Here is a 25761-nt window from a genome sequence, read left to right as displayed (position 1 = left end):
CGTAATAGCACTTTTGGGAGTACTTCGACTCGCCTGAAAAGTCCGCTCCCCTTCTTACTCTCATAATGGGAGAGGGAGGGTGTTACTACTCGTCTTAAATAGGAAAAACGTTGATGTGTTTGGTCACTTCTAACTTTATCTCTAAATGGTACCATTGAATGAATGGATGAATGGGGCTAAGCTAAATGCTATCGAAGCGTCGCAGCGCGCTCCAGCGCTTACGTGCACGCACACAGATGATAGAGGGATGTATCAACAATTTTTAGTTAAGGTAATAACATATTTTAATATTGAAAATGAGTAGACTATTCCTTTAACTAAGAAAAATGTTGACGTGTTCAATACTTATTTTACCTGCTGTATATAACGGGGACTGAATGTTCATTATATGCATGGACCAAAGTCATATTAAAATTCAACAGCAGGAGAAACGCACTCATTGTCTGGCCATGGTGAAATGTGTAAAAATCAATGTGCAAACAAGCAAGTTTTTGCTCAGTGACAGGCAGAACATTAATGGAATACATTATGGTTTGTCAGATATTGATCAAATAGCATTGATTTTGAACACAGATAGAGAAATCATGTTATGTTGGACTGAGCCGGGTCAGAAAGAAAACTGCATTATGTAATAACAGCTTAAATGATTCAGCCTGGGGCTTCAAAATGCCATTCGAAAGCCTTGCACGGACCTTTGCCCTTTGGCCAAACATGCAGGTCATGCAGAGATGGACAAACTCTTATCTATCCGAGACCAGCTGCCTGAGACGGTCTCCACGGAGAGACAGACACATTTTACACTGAAATAATTGTCGTGTTTGTCTCCTGATAATGATTTGTTACACATGACAGATAAATCAGAGATGCGGTAGATATACGTCTAGACAGGTATTATGGGTTGTGGGTGACACTGAAGTGTGAGGTGTCTGTTATAAACCAAATACAAACAAATTCAGTCACTTGGTGTGAACGTTTTTGATTAGAGAAGAGCTGTGGGTGAATAGAGAAAAAGTGCATCTCAAGTCAGTATTTTAAATTATACTTTATTTAATATAAAACAAACCATAAACAAATAAATTAGATATTTCTAAAATAATTCTCTCGAGGGGAAATTTATAATAACATCATTTGATTTGTTACAATGGAGAATACACAAATGGAATGTCTGTTGTTTATATATATATATATATATTCATTTTCGCTTGTACGCAAACAATGTGCTTTAGACTTCTGAAGGGCTCACGCAATGCCTACAAGAGTTTAAGGTCAAACATGAATCCGTATATATGTCTCATTTAACAATTTCTTGCTCTCAACAAAGAAATCGGCCCTTTCGAATGCGCAGCAATTGTCCCCGGAGGGATTTCTAGGAGCGTCCCTGACTAAGAATGCAAACTATCGGCTAAATTAACTTGAAAAAAGCTATTGGCTTCTTATCAGCTTCGCATTCCCTGAAGGACATGGATGAATTTGTTTAGAAAGGCCAGCATTAGCATTTGTATATTAAAAGATAGTGGCGGATAAAGATGAGCAGCTGGAGCCATTAGCATAATAAGGGGCTTTCTCATTTGCACACAGCCCCCCGATCACCCCAGCCAGCAGTCAAACACATCACAGCTGCTTGAGACCATTGTCCACCTTAGCCTGCGCCCGGACCCCGCAAACACACCGGGATGGTTAAAAGGTTACAGTCGAACAATGGAGGATTCAGCGTTCGAAATCAATCAATATCGAGGCGTTTCGCATTCACTCCAGTCCTTTTCTTGTGTGTACAGTACTGACAATGGAAGCGCTGCTGGTCCCTGCGATGTCTCAGTTTTTCAATGGGGTGAAGGGTTCGGGAGAATGACGGGAGGCCGGAATAGCTGGGAGGTTTTGGCCTTGACGGCGTGCGATGGTACGAGCAGCGAACAATAGTTATTGTAAATGAAGAATGGGAGCTCCTTTAAAAGAGATTTACATAATTTCTGTAACACCTTCACTTTATATCATTTAGAATAATTTATAAAATGTAATTGTTTTCTGTAATGATATGTACATTAAAATACTTTAAGTCAATATTCACAGGAAATCCAAAAAATCAGGCACTTTGCCGCACCGCTGCAGCAATTTTTAACATGCAAATCCTGAGATTTAAGACAGCTCTTTAAATAAAAAAAAAGTAGAATAATCTTATATAGAGAGAGATTTATATTTATCAATGCTATTCACTTTTTTATATCAAAATAAATGTTCTCTTTAAAAAAAAAAAAATCAGGAAAATGCTCCTATATGCCGCTCTTATGTAACTTCATACATACAGCAGCGCCCGCTGAATAGAAACAGCTTAAAGACCAGACTCAGTCTGATGATATGAGAGCGAAGTTCATTATCGCAAACTTTCATAGTGCCAAGCATTCGTATAATGTTCTTAGGCAGAGCAACACAGGCGAAAATCCTTGTACCGCTTTTATCGTGTCCATAAGTTGTCGAAAAAGACTATCGAATCACCGTCTTCGTGTCTATCCGAGAGCGCACGTCGTGGTAACCGAGTAGGCATGGGTCGGTTGACAAAGCATCGTGGGTAAACACTGAATCGTTGTCTGAGGAGCAAGAGCTGGAGGTGTCTTCACAAGATGGCGAGTACTGTTCAAATGGTGTTGAGAGGTCTAGGTACTGCGAATGCAAAAATACAAATGGTTTAATACATAATCTAATACATAAATAAAAACGAAAATGCATAAGATGTTACCTCATCTGAAATGGACACCAGTACTCTATCGAGTTCCTCTACGAGCTGTTTGAACGTCGGTCTTTGTGTCGGTACCGCATGCCAGCATTCTCTCATCTTCATGTAGCTATAAAAACAATTCAGACATAGTGTAAGTCACTAAATATTTTTAATGCATTAGCTTTGAAAGTCTGGGTAAAGGCCGATGCTTACAGTTCATGAGTGCAGTTGGAAGGTTTGTCCATTCGATGGCCTTCCTTAAGCAGCTTAAAGAGTTCCTCGACCGGTATCCCAGGGTACGGCGATCCGCCCAATGTGAAAATCTCCCACATTAACACTCCAAAAGACCAACTGCAAAGAACATTAAAGATAATCAGTTAGCATCCACCGACATCAGGATTATATAGTCCTAAATCTTGGTTGAATTTTTGGCATAGCTGCAATGATTAGCCAGACTTACACATCGCTCTGGTGTGTGTAGACTCGGTCAAACAAAGCTTCTGGTGCCATCCATTTTACAGGCAAACGTCCCTGAAATAAAAAAACAAGAGGAGAGTTAGGATTAAGAATTGTACTTGCTTTAAATCCTCAAATATTCGGTCGCCAACAGTTTGGCTAACCCCACCCTCCTTTCCCCAATTATCTTCTATTAAACCGTCTGCCAATCAAACACATAAAACAGCTGTTTCTTTAACATTAAAGCTTCAAACAGAGGCATACATGTTGGCTTTTATAAACGAGATGTCTTCGAGCATTGATACTCACATTGGTGGTCTTTTTGTAGTAGTCAATCTGATGGACTCCTCTTGCCAGACCAAAATCTGCAATTTTCATGACGTTGTCATCCGTCACAAGAACGTTTCTGGCTGCTAGATCTCTGTGAATGCACTGTGGGACAAATATATATGTTTATTTAGCTGACCTTGCATTAATAACATCGACTCTTATTAGATATACGCACCCACAAAGCATATGTGACTTCAACAAAAATGGCAAATGGTTTTCTATAGCCATGAGCGATTTTTGCAGATGTTTCGAACTTTAAATAGCACTTGGATTTCATAGAAAAACAACATGGGGCTAAATTCTAAATGCATGTCATTAAGTTTATTTTGGTTTTCATTTGAAATAGATGTGGTATTTGAGGATCGAAAAATAGGACAAAAACGGCCCCTGGTTTGTGGCCCTAATGGACGGGTTTCAGACGACTACATTCTTAGCAGCCCACAAAAAGCCAGTAATATGATCCTAAACACAGGCGGGTCTGAACGCCTGCTTGCTAACAGATTTATGGCAGTGCTAGAAAGGACAAAGACCATGGAGGCAGGATGGCCACGGCGGTAAACACAACACACCGCCACTCCACTGAGGAATGCTCGGCATCGCGTATCAGACAAAGGGACGTGTTGATAAGATGGGGGGTTGGTTTGAACAGAAGCTAAGTGAGCAACTTACTCTTTTGGAGGCCAGGTACTCCATCCCTCTTGCCACTTGGTAGGCACAGGACACTAGGTCTTTGAAGGTGAGCTGCTCCTCTGGAACCTTGGTTACGTCGAAGGTGTAGTCCATGCCGGGAGGTCGACGTGCCCGAAGGTATTCACGTAGGCTACCCTTAGATGCGTATTCGACCAGCACGTAGAGTGGACCTGAATTAGAAATATTGTACGTTAAAATACATTTTAAGGGGGGGGTCAAAAAGTAGCTCTGCGGGTTATCTTACCATCTTGTGTGCAAACGCCAAGAAGGTTTATAATGTTCTTGTGTTTGTCCATCACCTTCATTAACTCCATCTCGGAGATGAGGTCAGCCAGGTCTTTGTCGGTTGCGTCATCTGTTTAAAAAAAGACCAACACATACTTCTTAGTTTGCGTTTATGATTATAAATATAATATGACGTCCGAACGATCAAACTAACCTTTAAGCATTTTAACAGCTACAGTTGTCGCTTGATCCGAATTCTCTTTGTTTATCCCGTAAGCGTCTGCTCTCACCACCTGACCGAAGCAGCCTTCCCCAAGTGGTTTCCCTAACGTCAAACTGTCAGGAATTAAAGTAAACAGTCAGTTTAGGACAATAAGAAACATATTTTAAGACTTTGGAAGTATTGAAGGTACGACGTACTTTTCTCTTGGAAACTCCCAGTCAGGATCATAAGGCAGTTCAAACTCCATAACTCCAGCCAGCATTGGGGAACAACTAGAGGAAAGACGAGCTACCCTCATCAGCGAGGCACTTGACTTTCCAGACGAATTGGACTCCACTGAATACTGCAACAGCGTCCAAGACGTACAGGATTAGAATCAGGAATGCTCCACTGAATGTTATGTTTCCAGGAAATTGCCAACAGGCAATGTCTTACCTGTCTGCGTAGAGGAAATTTGGAGAGTTTCTGCACGGGAAGCGTATCAAAAGGCTCCCGGTTAGGATGAAGTTGCATGCGGCAGAGAATCACGATAACGATGGCCATCACCAGGGCCAGGAACCCAGAGGCATAGATGATGATGTCAGTGTACTTGGCTTCCATAAGGTCCACCTCTTTGACCACTTCTTCCTCTGTGGAAATGACAAATTTGTAAGTTTCAAGCAAACCAGAGAATTGATTTTGGTTTGATTTGTGTCCAAACAAACCTACCTGACAGGACAGTAAGCCAAGCAGACTGATGGGAGTAACCAATAGAGTTTCCAGCCAAGCATGTGTATTCGCCAGCATCTTCCATTGTGATGTTAGTAAGATATAAGACTTCGACTTCAGACATGTTCAGACTTCCGGTCTGAGAGGGTAAAAAGAAATCTCTTTATTATTTTATGTACAGAACATCTTACAGTATAGGGGTAATGAATTACGTTAATAAAATACCTTCACAATCCTGACATAAGGAATGCCATCTGGTCCATACCGGCTGCCGTTTATCTCTACGTGCTTCAGCCATTGAATGTGAGGTTGGGCATCACTGTAGACTTTACAAAGAAACTGGGCATCACCACCCACTACCGCAGTAACGTTTTTTGGTAGACCGGCTTGCAGAATGGGCCTGTGTGGGGAACGTTCTGAAAAAGGATGGGACATGGGAAAGTATTATATGTTAGTACGCTAATAACAACAAATTGTCATCCAGTGGCTTTTACAGCCCTAAAATAATGTAATTGATGAACGTTTACATCAGTGGAAAGTGATAGCTGCATTGGCAAATGGGGATACCAAAGCGGCACTTTCAAAAGCTGACCTATCCTCACTAATTGGTTTCATTAGGAGATATTTTAAGCCAGGCCCGTGTGCCGGGACGCTTTGAACTTGATGTGTGCCTGTGCTTGTCCACCCCCCCATCTGCTAGGACTCAGCGGTTGACCCCACGCCGGACTCTTAACAAACAGGTCTGTCAGGTCAGGTAGAAAATTGGTCTGGACGCCTCAACCCACAGAGCTCCCAGGCACGTACCATGCAGGCCGATGCCAGCCCCCACCCTGCCCACCCCGCTGTGATGATATTTATTGCCCTATTACAGTTTGGATCTTACATATCTCTGTAGACAACTAGGGACTCAAGTGAACCCTGGGTGCCTGGGGTGCATCCATGAGCCCCTGGCCGTCCCTGAGGTGCATTTGGTGCCTATGTGACGCCACTGATCTGCTGTTACAGGATCTCGCCGGTTTGATGCTTATTGCCTCTGACACATGCTGAGTATAGTAGGCTTGAGATGGCTCCTCGTGGAGCCAGGCGGCTGTCTAGAGCATGCGAGTAAACGTCCTCTTACCCAATACGTCCAGGAGGTAGGTGTGAGCGATGGACCCATGTTTGTTCTCCACCACGCAGCTGTAGTTCCCACGATCTGAAGGAACCACGCTCTCCATGACCAGGCTCCAGTGCTGATGTCGCAACTATGATCGCAAAATTGCACAGTGTGAGTTCAATTGAGATATTTCAGTCCAAGTCAAGTCATTGGACATAGATGAAGCTTGTAGGCATAGAAATAAATGACACCTCTCACCTTAATGCCTCCGATCCGGTGCTCTCCTCTGAATTCTCTGCCGTTCTTTAGCCAGCGAATGGTCGGAAGAGGGTTCCCTGTGGCCGGGCACCGAAATTTGACGGTGTTTCCTGCCGGGACAGCGTACAGCTTCTTCTCCATCCGTTGAGTGTGAGTCCAGTATGGTGCTAAAAGAGAGGAAGCAATTAAGCCAATGGTACTTCATGCTAGACCTTAATGGAAGTTGCCAGCCTGAATACATTGTTAATACCAACCTCTGGAGATGTAAACCTGGTCATTTTCTGTCTCAGGATCAGCATCATCAAGACCATTGTCATCATCATCATCTCCAGATCCAACAGAATCCGCAAACAATAATATACAGTAAGTAACCACATACAGTATAACATCAAGTTGTTCGTGAAGAAACATGCCGATATTTACCCGCCACTGTGATGGTGAAGTTGCGAAGAGCTTCTTTGGTGCCGCGAATAACACACATATACACTCCTGAATCTTCATAGGTTACATCTGTTATCTCCATGACTGCTGCCCTTATTTGGATACGGGCGCTGTGTTGCACCCGTGTGCCACCCTTGAACCACTGTACCGCTCCAGGACGACTTGTGTCACAGCGGAGTTTCAGTACATCTCCAACCTCCAGACGTAGATGCTCAGATGTCTCTTCAGTCAGCTCCTCAGAAACTTCTAGAGCGGGACATTTAAAGCAATTTAGGTATTTTAACAAATGCTTTTTTCTAAAGGAATTGCAATTCATCACAGGAAAGCAAAAATATGAGAAAGTTTTAACATTCTTTACTGACACCATCACACTAAACTGAAGCCCACTTATATTGTCCGTCTAAACATAAGTTGTCATAGCACTTTAGCCAGTGGCAAAGTAATGCAAAACGTCTTATTTTTAACAACGCAAAGTACAAATAACAGATATATTGAGTTTTCACTCACTACCTGGTAAGACCTCCACCCAGGCAGAACGAGAAGTTTGTCCGACCGAGTTTTCCACCTTGCATACATACTCTCCCGCATCTTTCAAGGAAACGTTCACTAGAGGAAGTATGTTGACTTTGGAGGTGTTTTCTAGAAGAGGCGTAGGGGAAACAGATCAAAGATTACTCTTTCTCTTCCGACGGCAGAAATATCCATAACAGCAAATCTTTAAATCCTTTTCTCACCGTAAGCGCTGTGAAACTCGGTAATCCATCAGGCCCCAGGCGATTGCTGTCCTTCTTGAACCACTGGAGACGTGTTGAGGCCGGCTGGTGGAGTTTACACACCAGTTTCACGTGTCCTCCAACCATTACACTGGCGTTCTCAGGAAAGCCGGGCAGGAGAGTCGGTCGAGAGACTCTGATATCTGACCAAACGGAAAAAATGGGGTCTTGTGAATATTGCAGTACAGCAATGAGTCTGTTTAATAGACACTATAAACTTCTCACTAATTGCAAACTATAGCCTTTCTCTGAACCGATCATCACAATGAACACAATTCTCGACCGAGAATGACCTTAATTTGACTTTACAGCAGTGTTGCTGGTGGCCCAGAGGTGAATGTGATAAGCATTTGAGTGATGCACCCCCTTCCACCCCCCAACCGAGCAATGTCACCTCCAGCACTGGAGCATAACATTCTTCCACCAATACACTAATGAACTTCGCTGAATAAAACTAGGGCCTGGCCGCTATCTGACCCTGGCAAGGGTGTGAACGGTCAGCATGAAAATAATGAACAGCTAAACAAAACACACAAACACATGCGCTCGCTAAAAATAGGCTGAATGGTTGAACTTGCAAACTTTTGGTGAAGAAAAGGCTTGTTACTGTATCTTGTGGCTTGTGCATTTCAGCCTGATGATCACACCAGAACATGTACATATTTTCTTAGGAAAACATTAATGAAACCCCAACCCTAACCTCAACCCTAAACCTAACGTCACTGGGGCGAAAGCAGATCATGCAAAAACGTACAAATTTGATCTTTAGTAAGTGAGTAAAATACATACGAATACGAATCAAGTTTTTCACCAGCATCACATTTTCCTGGGTGGCTCTGACCATTAAAGTATCACTGTGATTTTAATTTCCCCTGGCAGGAACTTAGTGGGACATTGTTTGGCTGCACGGCAGGGTTTTTCAACCTTTATCACCTTCCCCTAGCTGCTCGTAGCTCATAAGGGTTTACAGAAAGATGCTTTTAACCAAGACTTTCAAGACCCGGTCCAAAATGCAGTGCCACATTAAGCGTATCACTAATACTACCAAGTACATGACATGTAAAAGGGCCTTCCATACTAACGTCTGTGAAAGTCTAAATAGCGCTTATCGGTTGCCTTCCTGGCAGGTACACAATCTAGACACCCCAGTGTTTGTGTAATATCAGAAGGAGCAATAGGAGCCCATCGTTCCCACCACCCCCAGCATCCCACAATCCCTTGTTACTGGCATTGGGCCAAACAGATTTACACTTCCGAGCCTCGGGGCTTTGGCAGGATCAGGTAGCACTGTTTACGGCTCAAGAAAATACAGGGAATCTTTCACTCGCTAAGCGATGACATCCTCTCCAACTTCCCCACCACTTATATTTCGCTCCACTTATGCTCCATATATACTTATAATCCAAATCATTACAGTGTTGCGAATAATGCATATGTATGGGATGTAACCAGACCAGGATTTAAATCCATACCTTTTGCTCGTACGTCCCCCGTTTTTAACGTTCTTGATAACACCAACTCCGTGAAGCAGATGGTAATGAAAATCTTGAAGATGCTCAACATCTTGCTGAACTAATGTGTGTGCGTGCGCAGAAGACAGCTGGTCAGCTTCAAATGCTGACTCCAGGCATTGGCAGCTCCAGGGTAGTCACAAACCTGAGAAGATAAACATTTAGGCTACAGTTCATTGTGAAAGATGCACGTTTACATAAATGCATAATGCATTGTACACCCCAATCTTCCACACGCACCCGCATTTAAAACTGAATGGCATTTGTACACCTACATCATTGTTGGACATTGTCCACCTCCCCCGTCTACATGAATATCTCGGATGTCTGAATGCGCAGTAGTTAAGGACAGTTGTTTATGAATGGAGCCTGTACAACGTCTTTTAATGGCTCGTTTCTATATAAACACATGAATTGAGTCCGGAACACAGACTAATTGTCCAAGTTATTACATAAGTATGGACAGTTTTTATTTTTTAGCTATAAAGTTTTGATGTGGGTTTATTTTTTATTTTTTTAATATAAGGGTGGATTTTATATTCAGACGCTATTCCTGTACGATAAAAAAAATCTGTTTACATATTTACTCACTCCAGATGTGCTTGAAAAACACGTATTTTGGTCAGCATGAAAAGTAAATACGAGCAAACGTCACGCTCCGGGTACGAGGAGCCACAAGCGCATTAAAAACACGAGAATTTCACACCGAAGTGAGAGTTTGGTTTAGCTAAATAAATCCATTTACAAGTGTGAAACCACTTGGTTGCCTTAATGAAACTCATTTAGTCATTTTAAACCTGAGGTAACAAAAACAATATGTAGACTACTATATGCAAAAAATCGGATTTTAATTCAATAAGTAAGCAATTCAATCACTAAGTGTGCGAAGTCGTGCTTTACTTTGTAAATGACTAGAAACGGTTACCATGTTAGGTTTATAAAAGAAACATTAATTTATATTAAACCTGCGCTGTTCCCTCCTTTAATAAAATTAGATATTAAAAAAATAATTTTCGATTCTTAGACCTGAAACAACTCCAAAAATGCGCAAATATTTTATTTTAAGCCTTTTGTTTAAATAATGTGAATAAATATTTACCTGTTTTGGTGTCCTTTGCCCTGTAATCGGTCAGTAGGTTTGATAAGGCACCGCTAATGTTTAGTTCCCTTGAATCGCGGTGGCTCGTGAGACACTCATGTGTCCTTTATCCCCTTTTTATTAACCTCCAAATGTTTATCCTTGAAAATCCAATGGCAACTTAAGGAAAAGTCTGAGTTACTCCAGTGTCATTTTTAGTCTACAAGTCGTACAAATACAAGTCGTCTTCTCGATTCAAAGTCCAGCGCTGCTTTCCTTTGATGAGGTCTCGCGCTGTGCTCGTGAGCGCTCCCGAGTCCAAAACCGCTATATATCCACTGAAAATTAAAACACGTGAAGGTCTTCCTGCAATGTTAAATATCTCCAGCCGTGGAAATCATCCGATACGAGACACACAGAAAAAGTCTCCTCAGTCTTTGATTCACACGTATAATGTGAATGCAGTGACAGTGGAGCAGATGGGGTTTGTCAATGGGCTCCGCTCTAACCCGTGGGTTCATCCAGAATGAGTCGCTCCACGCAGCTGAGGTAAGTTTAAAACTGAACAACCCCTCTCTCCTCTCTCTCTCTTTCTCTACACTGTGGGCTTGAGCAAAAGACTCACTGGCAGTGAGAGACAACAGCACACTGAGGGGAAGCTTCACATAACAATGGGCTTAAACCAGAGGGGAGGGGGTGACTGGGGGGTCGTTGAAACCCCCACCCAAATAAAAAAAACAAATCCCCGAAGGCAAACCCCAGCTATAGATAGATAGATAGATAGATAGATAGATAGATAGATAGATAGATAGATAGATAGATAGATAGATAGATAAGCACTAGGGGTGTACAATATATCGAATCATATAAATATCGCAATAGTGCAATCTGCATATAGCAATAATTGAATTATTTTAATACTTCAGCTTAATCATTAATCAGAAAGAATGCAAATTATGCATGTTTGTATATAATTTTAGTTTTTAAATAGATTTCAGTAGTTTAAATTTTAATTTATAAACGTAAAGCACTATTGTATATTGCATTATTTAGCAAGTCGTTTTATATTGCACCCCCCTCTCCAATATTGTGCAGTCCTAATTTGCACTGTATTGTTTTTGCAATATTTGTATCCTGCAATACATTACAAATTTACAGTTTCTGTCATGCCAAAAAGTTGAAATAGACAGGCAGACAGACAGGTTATGAACTGTAATTGCTGTTAATTTATCTATAGTTGTCTAATAAGGATTTTTTTAATTAATAAACTAATTTAGGATAAATCTGTATACTGAGTTTGACTTCACGGATAATATAGTCATAGGCTCTGCAATGTGAAAAATAAACACAATTAATTAATCCTATACGCTAATATGGTAAATAGACTGACTAAATAAGTCTAAATAATACCAAAGGGTTTATTGCATTGTAAATAAGCAAGAAAAACAAATTAGGGCTGGAATGTCTTTGAAAAGATCACATCTTCTGTATTCACTCACTGTATATGACACCTTCTCCTAATTACATCATTGTCCTATCTTTCCCTCTAATCCCTTCAGCGTGGACGTCACAATGCAGGGGTAATTGATTTATTAGTCGTTGATGTCAAAAAGGATGTTTTATGTCTTTGAGGAAAACTACTTGCGTTTATTTGGAAAAGCACATTATTAAGATGGGAACTGACAATTTGTTTCTTGAAAAGTAGGCCAAGACGCTGGAAAAATTGATGGACATGTTGCCATGACCGCCACGCAGGTGTTGTAATGAATTGAAGCCCGAAGGGAGAGAGTGAAGCTTAAGCACTTGCGAGAGGATCTGAGGGGAAGACTTTGTTTGAAATGATCCCGGCTTCTCTCATTCATCACCGGTCCATGGCATAAAGAGCCCCGAGGTCAAGTCTAGCACTGGAGAACATTGCATTTGACACACATCCAATGTTGATTCTAATATGACTGACTGATAAGATCAAAAGTATCTTGTTAATTAGCAAGAAAGGCAATTTTTAATACAACATAAATAAACATAATACAATAAATACACACGGTAAAAAATGCAGAATGAAGTCAAAACAACTTGGTTTTGCAAGTCAATTCAACCTACTATTTTAAGTTTTTACCTGCGATAAGTTGACATAACTTATAAAAACAAGTAGATTTTTTAAGTTAAAGTAAGCCTCACCAAATAATATCATATGGTTCTTTTATGAAGTTTTTCTTATATTTCTAATACATTTTACATTTATGCACTTGGCAGACGCTTTCATAAAGGTCACAGCTTTGATCCCCAGGGGATAGTGATAAAAAGATGTATAGGTCGAATGCAATGTAATTAGCTTGAAAAGCATCTGCCAAATGCTGGAATATTTTTATTTAATATGTGCAGTCTTTGGGAATCGAACCCATGACCTTTGCACTGCTAACGCAATGTTCAACCGCTACAATAATATTATATAAAATATTAGCAGCTTAACAGAGAACAATATGTTAACATGATGTGGAAATCATTCAAACCATTAACTGGCCATTAGAAATAGTGCCAGACACAATAGCGGCCAAGACCAAACCTTCTGCTCAATATCACTGTACCCTTCCAGCTCTTTATATACATGGCACAGAGCCAAGTATCTGCCTTTCTGCAACATGCTAGTGCTAATAATTTTATCCGCATTGCACTTTTCTTCCATTCCTATCCTTCTTCATCTCACCGTCCATTTCGCTCTTTTGCTCTCTCTCTCTCTCTCTCTCTGTTAAATCTGCTGACATTCTCCTCAACAATGCCAAATTTCCCCCCACCACCAGCACCATCCTCAGCTTGTCTCCGCGGACAGGAATTAAAGCACACTGGAGCAACAATCGGCCCCTCTCCCAAATCCCACTGCCTGGTCTTTGTTGTAGCCTGCTGAATGTGAATGCCCCATTAAAGCCTATTATCTGAAGCTTCTCTGTTGCCCCCTCTCAAAGCCCAAAGCTTTGCCTTCCCAGGCTAATCAGGTAGACAAATGATTTCTGTATTTTGCACTTACAAACATCAAGAGAGGAAATCATTTATAGCATCTTTTCTCACATGCACACATGGTAAAGAAAATGCAACATGAAGTTTAAAAAACGAAGTTACAGTGGCGGCTCGTGACTGCTCATCCGAAGGACACAAATGTAAAATATGTGTCAAGTGTGTTGCTTGTGTTTTCAAAATATGTGTTTGTTGCGTCATATTAACCGTGTGAAAAATGTGTTTTGTCAAAATAAGTGCCTGCTGTACACGCATCGTAACAGTTTATGACAAAAGAGATGCTCACGTTCACAATATACAAGTAAGACACTCACTTAACCGTAAACTCTGATTATGCATGAGATTATGCGAGTATCTGGCACATGCAATCCTTTCTTTTATCATAAACCCTTTAGACGCGTCTGCAGCAGGCACTTATTTTGACAAGACACGTGATGCACATAAGATCACTCTACACGCAAAACACATATTTTGAAATTACGAACCACACGATGGGCTACATACATGTTGGACGAACTTCGCATCGAGCGCCCTCGAAAAAAAACGTCCACAACTGCTTAATTATGTAAATCAATTCAACCTACTTTTTAAAGTTTTGACTTGTGATAAGTTGACATAACCTAGGAAAAACCAGTTGAAAATGTTAACTGGATAGGTTAAAGTAACAAAAATCAACCCAGTCTCATGTAAATGCGTATAAATAGCACAAAGTGTGAAAAGTCATGCAATACATGCGCCAAACTTGGTACGGTGCATCTTTTTGTGTCGTTTTGTGTATTGCTTTCTGTTTTTAAAACCATTGTCGCAGGATTTGGGATTTGCTTTAGGATGTCATTTAATATACAGGTTTCTCCATGTTTTTGTCTATTTTTAAATCATGGTCGCTTGGAGCTGGGGTTAGAATTGGGGTTTGGGTTAGAATGTCATTTTATGTAACAATAAGTTGTTTTAACCCCAAACCCAAGCAACAATGGTTAAAAAACAAAAAAAAAGAGAGACCAATACGTGGAATGGCACGAAAGGATGCACCGTGTTAAGTGAACGGGAAGGACTGCCGTATCATATGCGCCACTCTTCACACTTCGTGCTATCCATACGCATTTCATAAGACTAGGCTGTAAAAATATATGTTGATATGATATAATTTTTACAGTGCACATAACAACTGTGTTCCTATAGCTCAGTTGGTACAGCATTGTGTTTGCAACACAAAAATCAAGGCTTTGATTCTCAGTGAACACACATATTAAATATGTGTGTAGCTTGAATACACTTTAAGTCCATTATGCCAAATGCATAGATATAAATGTAGCTGATCTCCCTGTTTGACTGTTATCTTTGCTGAAAGTCAAAGTGAAGAAATGATGGAGTGAAAAATCGAAAGTAACATCTAACTCACAGCCAAGTTGTCAGCATGCTGGGAAAACCACCAAAAGACTTCATGCATTAATAATTCGACATCACCCTCAACTATGTAAGGAATCCAGGGTTTGAGAACACAACATCTCCTCTCAATACTACTGAGTTTCCCTCCAGTCATGTGTATGTTAGGATGTTATTAAGGCCATTACTGATGTTTATACTACACTGCTATACCTAGTTGTTTGGGCTAATGGGATGCAGGTGGGTCCAAAGTTCACTACTGTTACTGTGGTTAGGAAACAGGGTGCAAGCAATTGTTTGTGCAGGAGACTGTCATAAAGTTATTGCTCGGTATTTAGTGCCGTAAAATGCAGGTACTGTATGTCCGTCATGCTTACAAATGGTTTAAGCTTTAACGTGAAGCTATTCTGATTTTATTTGTTAATAGCCATCCTGGAAGCAATTAAAATGCAGTAAGATATTATGAGACATGGCTATAAAAACACAAATCGGATCTTTGGCCTCAATTCACTGCTCTCCAAGCTTATACATAACTGCAATTCACTCATGTTGCTTTTATGACTGTATATACATTCTGAGAAAATAATGGTCCCTAGCTATCACTGGGGTGGTACGCTTTCAAAAAGTACACTTTTGCACCTAAAGACTTCATAAAGACATACCTATTGGTACCAAATGTATACATATATGACCTTTTTAAAAGTTATAACCCCAGTGATAGCTAAGGACAGCCAGCTGACAGAATTCAATGCAATATTATTTATTTATATATATGCATCCAGTGCATATATTTACTTATGGCCAAGCTCATCCATTTAGTTTAAATGATCATAGCTGTGTTGTTTTAACACAAATGTTGGGTTGTTTCATCCCATGGTTGGCTCTAATATGAAAATTTTCTAGGTTAATTTAATCCAACAGTTGGGTTTGTCCATATTTTACCCAACCGTCGAGTATAAGCATGAGTCAGTGGCAGCTTGTGACTTCTCTTCAAGGGGCGCAAATTCAAAATATGTGTCCGGAGTGTCATGTGTGTTGCTGGTGTTTTCAAAATATGTGTTTGTTGCGTCATGTGAACCATGTGCATCACATGTTTTGTCAAAATAAGTGCCTGCTGCACACGCGTCAAAACCGTTTATGATAAAAGAGACGCTCACGTTCACAAAATACACGCAAGACACTCCCTTACTGTGGGCTTACACCAGATGCGAGTTCAACGATTTACACGAGTAGATTATATAAAAAGTCAATGCAAAGACGCGATCAGACGCACCCTTGCGTCGGGCGATGCGAATGACGCGATATGGGCGGCGCGTTTGCTGTGAAAACGTGCACTATTCGCCTCAAATGCGTCTTCGCCCATGCGATTGCACGCTTTGCATTTGGTGTAAACCCACAGTTAGCATTAAACTCTGATTACGCATGAGATTATGTGAGTATCTGGCAAACGCGAGCGTCTCTTTTATCATAAACCCTTTAGATGCGTCTGCAGCAGGCACTTATTTTGACAAAACACGTGATGCACACAGGATCACTCAACGTGCAGATTGCATATTTTGAAATTACGAACCACACACATGACGGGCTACATGCATGTTGTGACGAACTTCGCATCGTGCGCCCTCGAAAAAAGAAGTCATCGGCCGCCACTGGCATGTGTTGCATATTCGTGCTGACCATTCTGTACCGCATTTACACAATTTGTACTACAGTATGCTACTTTGTACCTCATTGATTTTTGCACTATACTGTAAAAATGCTGGGTTATTTTCAACCCAGCATTGGATCAAAACAGCACAAACCCAACCACTTGGCTTGTAATTTGTTTTTTTTAACCCATTGTTGGGTCAAATATAAAGTGTTTCTGGGTTAAATCCCTTTTTAACCCAACATTGGGTTGAAAATAACCCATAATTTTCTATAGCATACTTATATTTTTACTTGCCACTTGCCTTTTACCATCATTTATTTATATCTTACATTGCTATTTCATTGGCACTCTGCACAAAGACAGTAAAATCACTTAATCTAATCTAATATCGCACCACCCACCTATACAATAACATCTATATTCTTGTGCTCAGCTCTCTAGTGTAATGCAAACTATCCAAATCCACATTCCCTTTACAAAAGCGAGTTGGCGAAGGTTTGTGCGCTGGCAACAAGTCAACAGCAACATTCCCTTTGTCCTCCCCACTTTTATCTGATTACATTAGTGATATGTCAGATGGCCTTAGCCAACAAGGAGGCGTTCGAGTTTGAAAGTATTGATAGTTGCATAACTATGCTAATGAGCACGCGCATAGATTTGTGTGATAGGAGACAGTGTTGTGAATAATTAGCCCGGGTTGCAGTCAGTCAGTGACTTAGCAACAGAGCATGTGAATGTAAGGTGGGGCTGGTCGCTCATTAACCGCAACACTTGTTGGTCCCGGCCTATTGTCTCGCGTTTGTGTTAATTATTAGCCGAAGCGGGCTAGACAATGGTGTGACAGAGAGGTCTACTTTGTAATGCTAGTTGACTTCTGCTGCCAAAACATTTTCTGCGAGGGTCCCACACCCAGCTGTTTTTATAGAGATGGATATCCCCGCAGCCACTGTTTTCACTGGGTTCTTCATCCGTGGTTTTCTTTTTCTTCTTCTGGGCATTAGAGATGAGCGCACTCCAGATGAACCTCATCAGTTTGATGAATCTGACTGAACGTGTGAATGATTTCTTAAAGCAGAGATACATGTGTTAATTGAGACGGGTGAAGGTGTCATTCGGCAAAGGTCACCCGTAGGGTTTGCTGCATTTGTAATGCTTGCATGTTTCAGAATATCACATTCAATGTCTTTATTATTTTCAACAATCAATTCAGCTTTACTCACACGGGGGTTCAACATAAAGGACGTGAGAGACGCCCGATCACAGTTAATCCTGATATTAAAGTTTACATTTAAAATTGCCAATTTGTTTTAACCAATGATGAAGAAAATGTATATGTATATAATTATATTTGACCCTTGAATTTTTATTTTAAATATGTGATGCTGAAATCTTTTTTTACACTGACCGTGCCAGTATAAAAAATGAATTGCATTGAGGCCTGACACAGAACTTTATTTATATTGTGAAAACAATTTAAAATAGCCCGAGGCGTGCTATATGTATAACTGTTTTGGTTTCCTTGTAAGTTTGTGTTTCTGTTTCTCAATTGGTACACTGTCAAAAAATGTCATTGGGACAGTAGCCTTTAAAAAGATCTGAATACCATTTAGGTACAGAAACTGTATGTACCTATGAGGTAGTAAAAGGCATTTTTTTGTTACAAAGGTGTACTTTTTAAAGGGATACCACCCCAGTGACAGCTTACCTGGGCAAATCCTTGCAAATTTCAACTTTATCATAAAAAGTAATGTTTTAACCCAAAAGTTTATAACCATGCTGAAATCTCAGATGTAAATATTTGGTGGTTTAAATACCCGTGTAAAGTCTCTGTTAAAGTTTTTAAAGCATATTATGTTTCATAGTTGAGTAGTGCAAATTTCAGTATTGTCAACTCCATAACGCTGTTTTTCGTCATAAATGCGCATACATAACTTAAAATAAAATAAATATTAAATGCTCTTTGAAGAGCAGATATTATTCCTTCAGCACTGAAAAAAAGATTTGTTGATTTAACTTAAAAAGTGTTTGTGCTACCTTAAAATTTGAAGTAATTCAACTTAAAAATATTCAGCCCATTCTCGTGAAATGCGTATAAATAGTGAAAAGTCATGCAATACATACACCAAATTCCAATTTTGCGTGCATATGATACGCCAGTCCTTCCCATTCATTTAATACAGCGCATATTTTCGTGTCGTTTTATGTATTGGTTTCTCTTTTTTCTGTTTTGTTGATAAAACCCAAGCGAAAAAACAGAAAACAATTAGAAACAAATACATTAAACGACACGAAAAAATGCACTTAAGTGAACGGGAAGGACTGGAGTATCATATGCAGGCAAAATTGGAACTTGGCGTATGTTTTGCGCAAATTTACACACTGCGTGCTATTTATACGCACTTCATGAGAATAAGTTGAAATATTAGTTAACCTAAAAAGTGCTAACCTAAAAAGTTGAGTCAACTTATATTTTTAAATTGAATTAACTTAAAATTTTAAGGCAACAAGAATACTTACTTTTTTAAGTTTAACCAACAAATTGTTTTTACAGTGCTTTTTGCATATTTTAATTCACCGAATTCCAACAAAGTATGTTGTCTTCCAAAAACCTGTGTCCTTTTTTGTCACATCCATAACGCATGCATGTTTCCTGCATTTAAAATGGAAAACATGAGTATAGACTGATATTTTAGTCTGGACTCATCAGGGGTTTACGAAATTTTGCAAGTCACGTAATTTTTTTATTCTTTTTTCGTGATATTATCACGAATTTCCGCGATTTTTTGTGATTCCTGTTTTCATTTGATTATCACGCATTGGTTACTCAACTGTTTTGTCCTACCATTGTCACTTCGGGTTAGGGTTAGATTTACATAAAATGACATCCCTACCCACACCCAACTCTAACCCTAACGCCAGGCGACATAAAAAAATAAATCAGAAAAATAGTATAAACCAATATATAAAGTGACATTCTAATGCAAGCACCAAATCTAACCCTAAACCAAAACGACAAAGCAGTTGAGAACCGCAGTGGTTCTCAAACTTTTTCGTCATGCGCCCCCCCTTGTGTACCCTGCATCCCTTCATGCCCCCCCCCCAAAGAAAATGTTTTACATAAAAAATTCCAAAACTTACAATGTGAGTAAAACAAAACATATTAAATTATAAAATGTATGGTTATTATGTGCTTTTGGTTAGTAGCCTTATTTTTCTGAGGTTTAATTAAACAGGATGTATGATATATGAATGCATTTTATAAAATGTCATGAAACTGGGGCCCCCCTTGCACTTTCTCAGGGCCCCCCAGGGGGCCACGGCCCCAGTTTGAGAACCGCTTAAAACGTGATAATCACATGAAAACAGGAATTCGTTATACACTGATAAAAATGTACACCTCGAATGCAGTGTAAGTTAAATAAAAACATTTGCGTGTGCATTCAATGTAAGTCTGTTTTTCTATTTGAATTCTTTGTTCATTTTGTTTCCCTTTTATGTATTTTTCTATAAAAGTTTTATTGTAGCTCATCTCATGGAGCATTGTTCTAGAAATGCCAAGGTCATGGGTTTGATGGGAAACCACATAAAATGTAAAATCTTGAAGGTTTAGGATTAAAGCATTTAGCAATTGTAGTAACTTTTATTTATTAATAAAAATATATGTTTGTTGCTTACGACTCTTTTCTTTACCAATTACCAGAAATGAATCTTTAAATGAGAGTTGCTTGTGTGTGTCTTTGGTAAGGGTTAGGTGAGTTAATGATTAGTTAAAACCGCAATTCTGTGAGAGTGAATTAGGTGAATGCGTCATTGTCTCATTAAAACAACAATCCATTGTGTGAGTGTAACAGCTCTCTTCATGAGGCAATTCACACTCTCACTCCAGACACTAGACAAGACTTTTATTCACACTAGTGAAGGTGTCTATAGAGACGTAACCATGACATGCACAAACACAGCTAAATGTCATACATAAAATCGTATTAAACATTGTGTGAAAATCTAACCAAGATATATTTAATCCAATATCCTCATATATGTAGATTATGAGACTTTAGCCTGTATTTCACAGATATGATGTTTAATGTATGTCCCTGTAGCATTGTGTTAGCAGTGCAAAGGTCATGGGTTCGAGTCCCACATGGGCCTTGCTTTAATGCACTGCTTCGGATAAAAGCATCTGTGCACCAATGTCAACAAATAAATGCAAATCCATTCTGTGGTATTACTCTTCTTCCAAGCATGACCTAAGCAAGAGAGCACTTTGATAAATATGAAAGAATCAAGAGATTACATTCCCATAAATACAAGTTGAGCTGTGATGGACTCTTGCGTGTTTTGATTCACCCTGACAAGCTTTTCATCCGAGAGCCTTTCCTTTGAGGATTAAGTCAGATTGCAATAGATGTTATCTCCATGGAAACAAAACCATATTTGGTGGCGTATCGATTACAACCGAAAAACAGAATCAGAGCACCCAGGCAGTAACCCCACGGTCCATGTTTATATTCATTAAGTTTGCGCTCAAGGGATCAAGCCGTACGCGAGGAGAAATAACAGTGGTGGAATTAAACGAAACGAGATCTTCTCAGATCTTTCAGGAAGGCAGCTTTTTAGAAAGATGGTGATTGTATGTGTTGTTGAGTCTGAAACTCACATTTGAAGGCCGAATGAAAACTCCACTCCTGCTTCTGTCAAATTCCCAAGATGTCTTTTCATTAAGAAGGTGTCTTATAAAGACATTAAGCCTCTGTTTGACAATGTCACACCATCCTTTGTTGGATCCGCACCACCCCCTCGAGGGCCTGGTGTCGTGGGGTTCAAAGGGTCGACGTCCCCGGTTTAAATTAAGGAGTATCCCGAGTTCTTCTCCGGGGCTCCCTGCTGTGGACTATCTTCAGAGGTAATCCAGTGGGATCGGCTCAAAGTTCTCCGCAGCTTATTAGATCAGACCGTTGAAGGAGGCAGGAGCTGATTAAGAGCTTCTCATAGTTTGGGAGGATTGCGGCCCAGCACTGAGCTTACCTCTTAGCTCTTTTCTCTTTCTCTCATGTGACACATTGTTGTGGGATAAAGTGGAGAGTTTCTTTCAAGTTTGGCTCATGTGTAGACAATAGGATGTGCTGAGATTAGACTTTAATTGTGTGTTACCTTTTGAATGAAGATTTTTCCTGCTCTGAGCAGAATGACACAAGCACTCATTGGTATGTTGTAGTGGGTTTAATGCCTAGAAGAATTTTATTCATTAAATTCGCTACCGAACATCTTTATTACTCTTTATCATCTTTATCTATATCCCGGTGTTTGATTTGTTGGTCATTGCATCTTGCAGTTTTGTATAATGTTATACATTTTAATTCACCACCGTCCCTATAGTCACTTCAGTACTGTTTTAAATTTCCGCATTTGGCAGACTGTATTCAGAGCGATTTATGCTGCATTCAAAGCAAGGCTGCAAACTTTTTACCGAAATTCACTGTTTTGGATCAAAATAGGTCATTCTTGTGATTCGTCTAGATACGATGAATTTTTGAAAATGGGGGGTGAGGGGGTCTACAAAAGGGTCGCAGTGAATGAAATTATGAAAATCATGTCAGCTATTGTGGTAACGATGTCAAATCACTAACCAGGGGTGCGTTTCACAAAAGCATCGTTAGCCAACGAACATCGTAAGTTCCATCGTTACTAACATCGTTCAACGATTTGGTGTTTCCTGAAATCATCGTTCAAACGAACATTCGCAAACTGCATCGCTAACTTGTGTCGTTGGAACAACAGCTCTTGACCTGTCGTTAGAAGCATCGTTCCTTGTTATTATCATGTGTAGATTTACGTTGAACATGCTTTTGAACAAAATAAGCAAAAAACATGTAGTACAGTCTATATCCATCATTGTAAATAGGGATGCACCGATATGGAAATTTTGGCCGATACTGATAACCGATAACTCTTTAAATTTGGGGGCCGATAACCGATATCTATAGGCCGATAAATATTCATATTATTTTCACAATGAAAAACTCGCAGACCGCGGACATCTTGTCTTTGCACTAGACTAGCCTCTTCTTAAGCCCGCAACACGTGTCATCTTCGTGCTATGTCACAGAAAGCACCAATCAAAACTCCACATGGCCAGCAATGAGCAAGTGAAGTGGTTCAACAAACCAAAATAATCCATCATTTATCGGCTTTCATTTATCGGCCTAATTTTGCTATCAGACCAATAACCGATAATATTAAAAATAAGCAGTTATCGGCCGATAACGATATGTCGGCTGATATATTGTGCATCCCTAATTCTAAATTTTATTTTACGTCTTTAAATTTGTAAACAGAATGAAAGCGCTGCATTTGAAAACAGTCCTACGAGCTTTAAGACCCTGGGGAAACCCTGGGAGGAGTGACGTAAGAGGAAACCTCACGTGAATTAAATATCTTAAATAAATAACAGATAACTAAATCAGGATAACAAAATCAGTCTTCTGATGCAATATATGTTATTTACAGCAATAATCTGACATTAAATCGATTTGCAGATTAATTAGTACTTCACCTCCCAAGTGACATCATCAACTATGTTGTTAAACCAACATGGTTCAAATGACGGATGTGCGACAAAGTTACTATGCTTTCGGGAAACAGTCGTGACAATGTAGTTTGTTTCTCCAACGATGCATCGTACTATGGTCGTTCAGCAACGAGTTACGTCGTTGTTTGGGAAACGCACCCCAGTTTGGTGGGTCATGTTTTACAATTTATAATCATTTTATTAGCTGCAGAAGTTTAAGCAGTCTGTGCAGATTGAGCGTGCATATTCTTAGTATTTTTTCAATTGAATGCAAAAATACGTTGTGCACATGCATAGCAGAATTGAAGTTCAGGTCTTATATTTCCATTTTATATCACATGATTCTAGTCATAGGAACATGCAATGGCAAGTCAATTGCAACACACATTATTGGGGTCACACGCTGTCATTTCATGTCTTTCATTATATTATATAAAGCAATAAAATAGCGCCATGCCTTTCGAAAAGTGTTTTTTTTTTGCCAATATCTAAAAACTTCTTAAGAACATAAGAAACTTTCTTCAACTCAACTTTGACTTTTTACATTTATTCAGAGATAAAGGACTTCAACTTTTGCGGATTTCAGATTTGGGTTACTTTTAAAATGTTTCAGTGAGTTGATTTTTTTTTCTGTGGGTTAAAGATGATAGGGTTTTGTTTATTGGTTATTGGCATTTGGGCTGTGAATAGTCACTGGGATGCTTTTGGGCTAGTTTTGAATGTCCAATGGGCTGGTTTAGATACGTGAATCTGGCAACCCTGGCTGTGCGCTTGCGCAGGCATTTGGTTCGGATTATATACATTTTAATCAGATTGTAATATTTAATGAATAATATGAAATACACATTTCTGTAACACTTTACAATAAGGTTGTATTTGTTCACATTAGTAAATGCATTATGTAACATGAACAAACAATGAACAATATAATTTTACAGCATTTTTTAATTCTCGTTATGTTTATTAGTACAATTGTTCATGTTAGTTCATGGTGCATTAACTAATATTAAAGAGCACCTATTTCGTTGCTAAAAAACAATGTTATTTTGTGTATTTGGTATAATACAATGTGCTAGCGTGCATTATGGTTAAAAAACACATTATTTTCCACATACCATTTTTGTAGCTCAAGATATAACTCTCTTTCTGAACTCATCGAAAGCTCTGTTTCCTGATTTTCCAGCTAATACCGGAAATGTGACGCTCCTTACCATGTTTGAAAAATACGCTCACAATGCAATTCTAACAGGAGTTAACTTACAGGCTGTGAGTCCGAAACGGGAGGAATTATGATAATGTGATATGATAATAATATGATAATTTGTTGTAGTCCAAGAAAAGAGATTTACGTTGAAGACGATCTTTACCTTTTGTATATCGTTAACATGTACTAATACACACTTACACACCAAAGGAAATGTAAAATCATGAATAGGATAATTGGTGCTCTTTAACAGTTTCAACCTTTCTATTAAATCTAAATCTATTATTAAATGCTAAAATTAATAAGATTTAAAAATAATATATATAGCTGGTGACGTCTTTGTCAGCTTTTTCACCCCTGGTAAGTTTGCACCCTTGCAAAGTCACAATGAAATTGAAATTAAAAACTTTATTTTTGTTGGAATATTTTTTACAAAAACACTTATCTGTGAGCTTCATTACTTTTTTAAAATTCGTGTGCTCTCATAATCTTTAATCAAAAATGCCAATCTGCTTCCCTCCCTGAAACGATCTTTTTTTACTTTTTACTAGTCATATGGTTTGGCAGGTGGGCGAGGTCTGGGAAAAGATTGCAGTTAAATCCAGCCCTACCTTTTTTATTTCAAAAGCCGTTTCACTTGGATATAGGTCACAATGATGAAAATAAGACATTGCTACTTCTGTTTCATTATCACTTTAAGGTATAAATTTATATTAGTATGTGCATGCGTTCCCCTGAAATCTAAATTATAAACATAGATTTTTGCACTTTTAATTAAACATTTAAAGTGAATTTTTTTCTTTTAATTACTTCAATAGGTAACACCTAAAAATTGTTATCAACTTTTAGCAATCACCCTCGCACACCTGTAGGTAATAGGTGTATAGGAAGAAAGACCAGACGTGGTCAATATTAAAAAAAAATCTTGCAGAAGTACCAAAAAGTATAATAAATCACCAACGTTGGCGATTTAAAAGAAAAAGTTGGATCTATTTAATAAATTACTCAATAATATTGAGTAAAAAATTCAGCTTTTTAATTTTGAAACCAAACTTGCTTAGATTATGAGACTTTAACCTGAATTTCACAGACAGGGTCACAAATGTGTAAACATTTTTAGTACCTGTGGTATAAAGCAGTGGTTTTCGGGGCCGCAAGATGGTGCCAGGGGGGCCCAATTTTTTATGACATTTTATGAAATACATTAATTTATCATCAATTCTGTGTAGTTAAACCTAAGGCTACTAACCAAAAGCACTACTTTTTTGTATAATTTAATGTTTTTTTTTATTATTAAAATGTTGAGTTTTAGAACTGTTTTTTGTCACAAATTTTCTTTGGGGGGCCGCGAAGGAATGCACCGTACACAAGGGGGGCCGCACGCTGAAAAAGTTTGGGAACCACTGGTATAAAGGATAAACTACAGTCAGCTGGTCCTTTTTTCAGT

The 25761-nt window shown here is 39.2% G+C and overlaps 1 protein-coding gene across 2 annotated transcripts; it reads right to left on the bottom strand.

Moving 5' to 3' along the window:
- Positions 1-1023: 1023 nt before the first annotated feature.
- fgfr4 (fibroblast growth factor receptor 4) lies at positions 1024-11131 on the bottom strand. Of its 2 annotated transcripts, none has more exons than XM_073871128.1 (20): positions 10521-11131; positions 9383-9566; positions 7876-8053; positions 7645-7790; positions 7124-7383; positions 6951-7044; positions 6697-6863; positions 6463-6586; positions 5568-5758; positions 5343-5481; positions 5070-5263; positions 4832-4977; positions 4626-4747; positions 4431-4541; positions 4166-4356; positions 3476-3598; positions 3171-3241; positions 2924-3061; positions 2732-2837; positions 1024-2655 (listed from the first exon to the last, which is right to left on the bottom strand). In XM_073871128.1, the coding sequence occupies exons 2-20, from the start codon at positions 9471-9473 to the stop codon at positions 2479-2481; spliced, it is 2769 nt and encodes a 922-aa protein (XP_073727229.1). In that variant the 5' UTR covers positions 9474-9566; positions 10521-11131; the 3' UTR covers positions 1024-2478. The 2 variants fall into 2 exon arrangements, with proteins under 2 accessions (XP_073727229.1, XP_073727230.1); XM_073871129.1 differs by having other exon boundaries at positions 7648-7790; positions 10521-11130.
- Between the last annotated feature and the right edge of the window lie 14630 nt (positions 11132-25761).

This window comes from Misgurnus anguillicaudatus, chromosome 9 (assembly GCF_027580225.2).
Source record: "Misgurnus anguillicaudatus chromosome 9, ASM2758022v2, whole genome shotgun sequence".
Lineage (NCBI taxonomy): Eukaryota > Metazoa > Chordata > Actinopteri > Cypriniformes > Cobitidae > Misgurnus > Misgurnus anguillicaudatus.
Note: the sequence above shows the minus strand (reverse complement) of the source record. Positions and strands in the feature narration are given on the sequence as shown.

Bases quoted from the DNA above. Each gene is read 5' to 3' on its own strand.
- fgfr4 (XM_073871128.1), bottom strand. From the start codon at position 9,473: ATGTTGAGCATCTTCAAGATTTTCATTACCATCTGCTTCACGGAGTTG. The intron at 7,384-7,644 runs GTGAGTGAAAAC...GTCCCGCTCTAG, and splicing joins GGTGGAGGTCTTACCAGGTA to AAGTTTCTGAGGAGCTGACT. The intron at 5,759-6,462 runs GTAAGAGGACGT...ATCCTTTTTCAG, and splicing joins CTACCTCCTGGACGTATTGG to AACGTTCCCCACACAGGCCC.